This window comes from Anopheles darlingi, chromosome 2, assembly GCF_943734745.1.
Source record: "Anopheles darlingi chromosome 2, idAnoDarlMG_H_01, whole genome shotgun sequence".
In the NCBI taxonomy this organism is placed as follows: Eukaryota; Metazoa; Arthropoda; class Insecta; order Diptera; family Culicidae; genus Anopheles; species Anopheles darlingi.
The window spans coordinates 13,596,772-13,604,271 of record NC_064874.1 but is presented as its reverse complement, the minus strand read 5'-3'; the positions used below and the strand labels follow the sequence as shown (position 1 = coordinate 13,604,271).

The 7,500-nt window shown below is 45.8% G+C and overlaps 2 protein-coding genes across 3 annotated transcripts in view; one reads left to right on the top strand and one right to left on the bottom strand.

Moving 5' to 3' along the window:
- LOC125950916 (relaxin receptor 2-like) overlaps positions 1 to 6,033 on the top strand; it is a 25,374-nt gene extending 19,341 nt beyond the window's left edge. The window contains exons 19-22 of the mRNA XM_049679301.1: positions 3,616 to 3,728; positions 4,481 to 4,557; positions 5,765 to 5,819; positions 5,901 to 6,033. Coding sequence (XP_049535258.1) covers positions 3,616 to 3,728; positions 4,481 to 4,557; positions 5,765 to 5,819; positions 5,901 to 5,942 — 287 coding nt within the window. The 3' untranslated portion in view covers positions 5,943 to 6,033. The remainder of the gene's footprint in view (positions 1 to 3,615; positions 3,729 to 4,480; positions 4,558 to 5,764; positions 5,820 to 5,900) is intronic.
- A 1,186-nt stretch (positions 6,034 to 7,219) lies between these two features.
- The window catches only part of LOC125950876 (uncharacterized), a 117,144-nt gene continuing 116,863 nt past the window's right edge, over positions 7,220 to 7,500 (bottom strand). For both annotated transcript variants that reach the window (XM_049679256.1, XM_049679255.1), the window contains one exon: positions 7,220 to 7,500. This exon is cut by the window's right edge and continues 3,598 nt beyond it. The gene's annotated coding sequence lies outside the window, so the exon portion shown is untranslated.

The window sequence follows — 7,500 nt, the reverse complement described above, 5'->3', positions numbered from 1 at the left end:
CGATGCGAAAGTCGTGTTTTCTGCGCGAAAGTTTTAGGCTCGCGCGTGAAAAGCCTGTCCACTTTCATTTCACTCTGATGGAAAACTCATTTTCATCTTCGCCTAGCCGGCTTGAGGCCAATCTGGAGGCGGTCTGAGGCGAAGAAAGCCACATGCCACAATTTTCCAAAAACCGCGAACAGTTCCTATCTCTGTTCGGGCAGCCACGGCCTGGTCAATGTGTCCAACCACCGAGCAGGGGAGACAGATTTAATTCATTTTGTCTTGTAACGCCGCGGCGGATTTTTTGCTGTTGTGTCGTCTGGGAGCAATTTAATCTTCATCAACCGAAGCAACGAACGACGACGGTGACAAAAAGCGACGATTTTCTAACGTTGAGGAAAAAAAACCGAAAACCGAAAATGCAGCCACTGTCCACTGTCGAGTAGAGCAGTGCTTTGCGAGGGGTGGAATTGTTTTCCATCGACCACGGTTGAGACCATCGTGCCAGCGAACCAACGAACCAATCTAATTCAAGAAGGCCACAAACGTAAACACCAATTGCATGCTTGCCGGAGTCAATCCGGTTGTCACCACAAAATCCAACCATAGCGTTAGTTCCCTGTACAACGGCCCCAAAAACAGGGCCGTACCAAAACATTTGTGTGTGTGTGTGTGTGTGTGTGTCGTGGTGTGCGGTTCGAATGTTAATTTTTGTTATTGGCGGTCGATTGTTGCGTTCACCAACGACGCTATCGGATAGCGACGCCATTTCTAATTGGATGCACGGTCTGTAAACAACGGTCGCTTGAAGTACGAACGGGGAGTGGTATTGTGAGTGATTGTCGCTATCGACAGCATAAACCTCCTTCGCTATGCATTCATGCATAAGCATGTTCATTGGTTTTCCTCGCATCGAATCGAGGAAAGTCTTTCTTATCGCTCCATCGGTCTCCAGTCTCTGCTCTCCAATTCCCACAACCGATACCGATGACGGAGTTACATTTAATTGATTTCATTGCAATCGAGGCGGAAAGACTTTCCTGCGCTTTTCACCTCCCCCTCCCAGGGGGCACCGTACGCCGTATACGGTAGCGTAGCGTAGCGTACGGGGCTTTGAAATACAACCGGAAACCATTTCTGGTTCTAAATTGCATAACAACGACTGCGAACGACGGATGTGGTTGATGGTTGCGAGCACACTGACAGCTCACACACACACGTACAGGCGTGTGTGCTGGTGTAACGCGAGTGAACAGTGAGCTGATCTGATCATTATTGCATTATTGTGGCATGATATTCACTGTTTCGCTGGGCAACATACGCACGTAGCACATAATTTGGTGACATTTTTCAGCTACAACCTTGATTTACATTTGTATACCGGAAAGGTTAACTTACATTGGTTTTTGGGGGCGATTTTTAAAGTGATCGGTGCCATATTACGGATTTTAAAGCGCATAAATTCGGGAGCATGCTTACAACAGATTAATCTGCGTTTCATCCCACGGTTTCAGGGAGCATTAAGTTTGAATGTAATTGGAACGGAGGCCGCAGGGGCCACAAGAACGCAAGAAACATAAGAAGAAGAGAGGATTTCGCATGACATTCGAGATGGCGGTGAAATGTGTAGGCTTCAAAGCTTACTTTGTGGTCGCTTCATCAAACCGTGTTTCACTGAGGTTAGCATCTAGTAAGCATTGGTTGAAGCATTTGCGGTAAGACATATCATCTGTCATTAATGACAGGATTTAAGGGATTTTCTGCATTAAAACCCTCGCATTGGGATTTTATAAAATGCAAATCGTTTACGAAATAGACGACATACCATGAATTGCTTCTCGTTTCAACCCCGATCGCAACACACACAATCGCATTAATCGCAAATCGTTCCATCACACTTCAATGAGTCCACCATATGCGTCTTTTAATTGTGTGGTTTCGTTTGATGTCATAGCATTGTACAATAGAAAATACGGAAACCCGTATCTCCTGGGCGATACAAAATGGAGTTCATATCCGTTCGACTTTTCGGCGACCTCGCCGTTCTGTCAACCGGTGGTGAGCTGGTGATTTTTCATGCTTCAAGACCAGTACTGGAGAGGTTGAGCTTCATTCAGCGAAAGGAGTGGAGGGTTCCGTGGTCTCAAAAAAGGAGAATAATTTGACCCCACTTCCCATTTGGGTGGTGCTGTGGTTTGGGGAAGCATTTTGTCATGCTTACCACCACGGTAACGGTGTATGGCTGCTCATCTTGCGTTCTCGGAAGTTGACAAACCGATAGCCGAGAAGGCAATCTATACACTGCCTTTCGGAAGCTGCCAGGTCCAAAGCCCAGAAGGTAGTGACGCTCGACAGAAACTAGTATGCCCACGGTTGGCCGCGTGTTGTGAATTGATCCTTATACATCCCACTCTCACACCGGCGCCGTCGGTTTTATTCGGTAAGGTTTGGATGCTGCTCGTTCCGTGGTTGCTCCTATTTTTGGGCGCGACCCTCTGCCGAACCATAAATAAAATGGCATTACTCCTATTATCGTGTTACAGGGATGAGCATAAGAACAGCAGAGGTACCGCACCAAGGGCTCCTTGGCTCGCTCATTTCAACTATTTTTACGTGAAAATTTTACTTTTCTATCTTCGATGGAGGCTGGCTGTTGATCGTATTACCGACCGACCGAAACGACCCGTCTGGCGGTGGTGCTCCACACCAGACGGCGGTTGTGGTGTTGTGGTGGTGTCCATGGTATGTAGTTTGGGGTTTTTGATGCCACACGAGCCCTCGGCGTACACGAGCTTAGGGGTAGCCGGCTGGACCGTTTGATGTGTGCGAATGTACGCGGGGCGGTTGGGTGGACTGTTAGGCGCATCTCGTTAGGCAAAACATGATATGTCACGTTTCCGGTGGCACACTTTTGGCTTGTGGCCAGCAAAAATAGTTCCACTGCCGGTGTCGCTGGAGATATTTTCTATTTTGTTTTGTTTTGTTTTTCCTTCGTTCCTTTCCCTCGGTTGCGTTCGCTTTTCGTTGCGAATGGGCAGTAAACATACAGACACATAATTTGCCGTATTTTACGAGTTGAGCATAGGCCATGTTTAGTACGGGAGATTCGCAACCGAATATCGATGGTGGTTGAAGAAAAACGAGGTCAAAATGATTATTGTTGGGCGATTGGCAGAGATCATAACACACAAAGTTCATATGCTGTTCCAATGTCACGTTATTAATGATGGAAATGCGTGACCTGAACCTTCAAAATGTCGTCAAAAATTACGACACGACCTTATTAAGCGATAGTGAATTCGTTCCTTCCTCTAGAGAGAGAGAATATTGTTTCGGCACCAAATGCTGCTCGATGAAAGATAGCATTTTTGGAATGATCCCTGGACACACCGCAGTGACATCAAAGGTGATGATGGATGTGTAGTTCATTGTTTGCGATGTGGCATCACGTGAAGCATGAGTAGGTGTTAAAGCGATCCTTCATTAATCATGTCAGCGAAATGTGTATTTTTCTAGCCGATGAAACCACAATAGCGATGAAGTGGAAGTGTTAAATTGAGTTAAATTAAATAATTAATTAGGAGTTAAATTAGGTCTAATTGTAAAAATCAATTACCTTTTTCTTCTACGCAGGATATGAAATATCTCCTTCGCTGTATGCCTGGCTTGCGGTACTGGTGCTCCCCGTCAATTCTGCCCTTAACCCGGTGCTTTACACGCTAACAACGGCACAATTTAAGCAACAGGTGAGTAGTAAATGCCGCAAAATGTAGATGGAAAATCTCAGAAAAAGCTTTACAAGATGAACGTGTGAATAGTGGTTTGGTCTTGTTAAATGTACATGTGGAGTAGTAACTGAAGTACAGATTTAGTTTCATTAGGTAATGTATATGGAATGTTCTTCCTGAAAAGCCTTGGATCTTAAAAGGGGCCGGGCTCCACAATTCAGGTTCTTTCTGATCTATTCAATTGATGGCACCCTTAGAGCAACGAGCATCCGTTCGTCCGTTTGGTTGGCGACGAATAACGGCCGTTCCAAATTTCAAAAACAAACAGCTCGTTTATACGCTCAGGTTCGGGAGTTGGGATCTTAGAACTCCCAAACTTGAGCGTATAAACGCTGATGTGCGCGATTAGCGCCACCTAGGTGGAAATCACACGAAGCTAAACTTTAGAACAACAATTTTGAACTGCAACCGACGTTTAGTTGATGCCGGTTCACGAAAAATAATTCGGAATGATGAATGGACCATTTCCTTATCAATTACTACCCTCAAAGAAGAAACTTTTTTGCATTCATCTTTCGTCTCATTCGCCCAATTTCGCGGACACTGAAAAATAATCAAAAACTGCTGCAAAGCTGAAATAACAACGACACGTAAAGGAACATTTTACATTTTGTTTTACATTTTACGTAAACTGAGGATCATGATGTTGTGATTTCCCGAAATTAAGATGCTTAGATTTAAACTAATTCTGTTGGTTTTATACATTTCAGCTGGCACGCTTTTGCTACACACTACCATGCGGAACGCATCCCGAGCTAAACGGATACGATTCGGCGATCGATTCAAGGTATTTCAAGGAGTATGCAGTACAAAAAAAGGGGATTTCCTCGCTGAAAGGAAAAATAAAATTATTACTCACACCTGCGCTCGCCACGGTACGGCACAGAGACAGCAGCGTGTCCATGCGTCCAGGGATTGCACTTCCAGCCTGGACTCGGAAAAAGGCTAGCTAATGATGTTTTAATGACTGACGATGGGAACGCGAGAATCGACCGAAGAACGGAAAAACACCATCAGCACAGTAACGCTTACAAAAGGGACTCCTGTTGATGGTTCCCCCCGCTTACCCAATGGTGAAGCGACGAAGGGAAGAGAGTAAAATATGATTTAGTGAGCATCAATTTGCGTCGGATTTTCGATGCTGAATGAAACTCGGCTCGGCTGCCTGCTCGGCGCGTAAAGTGATGAAGGAAGCGTGAATTGTGAAGCTTGTTGTAGAGAAAAGAATGAGATTGTTTTTTTGCTTTTCACAAAATGCCGGAACTGGCCAGTGGGAGATTACTAGCAAACAAAGAACGGTTTTTTCCTCGACCGAACGCTCTATAGCAGCAGCTTTGCTCCTTTCTTTCTCTACAGACATTATTGTCTTCGACAACGGCACCGTTGGAGCTCTCATCCTTCCATTCCATCGCGTCATTTTCACCGTTTTGTATGAAATCTGACTCTGCACCGGTTAATCCTTTCCAACCGGTGTGTACCGTGTATCCTTCCAAACCATTCTTTCTCTTCATCGGACCCAACAATGGAAATGGTGTGGATTTCATCATCTCTCAAGCGTTTCCTTTTCTCACCGGGGAGGTTCTTTTTCTTCTTCCGTTAATTACCCGAACTTTGTTTAATGAGCGAACGGTTCCACTTCGTCGCTGGATCAAAGCATTAAAATGGTTTATCTAAACACAAACCGAAACAACGTGCCGTTCGAAAGTTCATTAAGAAAAGGGATCTCTTGGAGAGGGGGACCACCAACCATTGGCCACTTCGCAGCAAATCAATATTTACGACGGGTTATCAATCATTAATGCTAGAAGTAAAAACACAATCCGTGGCTTAGAGAGCCACATTTCTAACACGTACTTTGTGGCATGGCCTCGAGTTCGAGTCCATTTTGGGATATGGATCGATTGATTAATCAATTTGATTACTCCTAAAACCTTTTTCTCATCGGGTTTCTTTTTATACCGTTCCTTTTGCTTCCTTCTCCACTAAATCACCAGAAACAGCATGGCCCAGTTCACACACAATGGCAGCAAAAGGATTATGCAGCGAAAGGTAAGTACCCTCCGGAAGTGGGGTTTTTCATCGGTTCACAGACGATATTGACTAATTCCCGGGGTGGGCCCTCCCTTCCAGGAACGCTTATCGACCAACACCAAGGTGTACGAGTTCAAATAGCAAACGTACAACGGAGGATCCGTGGACGATGCCGATGGTGGCGGTGGCCGTACCACCGTCGGTAGCTTCCGGGTCCGACATCGACCCTTCACCGAGTATCACTCCGGCCCGGACGGTACGGTTACGGATCATCGGAACCATCGGCACTGTTTTCTACCGAACAGCAACAACCACCACCATCATCATCATCATCACCATCATCGACAGGGATCGCTGCGAGTTCCTTCGCTTCCATCGTCGCCTTCTACGATCATCACGAGCATCGACCAGGAGCGTGATGATCGAGACATTCCGCTCGAAATGACGGCCCTCGTTGTGCTCGATCCAAGCAACCCGACGAGCACAGCGGGCGCACGGTTCCTTTCTTTCGGTGGAGCTAGCAACAACGGTGCCAACACCGGTGAACGTGGAGTGTCCGGTGGTGGTGGAAGTGCGACCGGCGGCGGTAGCAGTGGACGTAAGCGATCATCGGCCACCACCGTCCAGGTGCTGATGCTGATGGAACGTTCCTCCAATTCGGGCACCGAAATATTTGACTTCTAATTGTTCTCGTGCCCACATCTGTGTGTGTGTGTGATTGTGTGTGTGTGTGCCGCCAGAATCCGGGAGATGCGTGTATGATAGATAAAGTATTTGAAGGATGTTTTAACTGTGATAAGAATAAGGAAAAAGGGTCGCCGTGGAAGGACAAATTTTAGCTTTAAACGCACGCGGGGAAACGGCATTTGGAAGGAGGTGACCGTATCCCCGCTCTAGTTACCCCCCATTTGGAACAAAGACTAGAGTGCTAGGACAACGAATTTCAATGACAGAAACGAAGAATTCCCAAGGAATGACTAAGACACACATTTCGACGAGTTCCGGTTGACGAGTGGCCTAAGTAGATCGCTTTTTTCCAACTTCATCCCCGTTCTATGCGTTCGATGTACTATATTTTTAATTGGATGGTGAACAGTGGACGGCGAAAAGCGTGGAACTGACGGTGATGAAGCCATAGACAATACTGGGAATGTATTATCGTCCAACTTAAACAACAACAAAAAAAATGTTTTGCCTAACAACACAACACAAGGAGGACATCGTTTGAGAGAGTTTTATCGAGCGAATGCCCTCCGCTTTCGAAGCAGTGAAGTTCATATTTTGTAACATTTAAATGTTGTATCACAACACGAGCAGAGAACAGTTCTTTCACATTCTTTTTGCACTTGCATGGTACGAAAGAAATACGCGCGTTCTGCACAGATGCTTTCATATTTACTTTTCAATTTTCACTTGTAATTTATTTTCATTTCTATCGTCCCCTCTCTTTCTCCTTCCACACCACCCATCGGGTCACCATCGGCTACTTCGATCACTCAACTGTCGATCACTTGCAACCGGGTTTCGGTTGGATTGTTCGGTCCCGTGCTGGCGCTGGCGCTGTTAACCAACCATTTACAAGTAACATTAACGCCCAGGTTAAACCCCTTCTTTAACGTTCCCTCTCCCCTACTCGATATGCTGTTCGGTGCGTTTCCCGTTTTTTTTTTGTTGATAATTTCATATTTAACGACTCAAC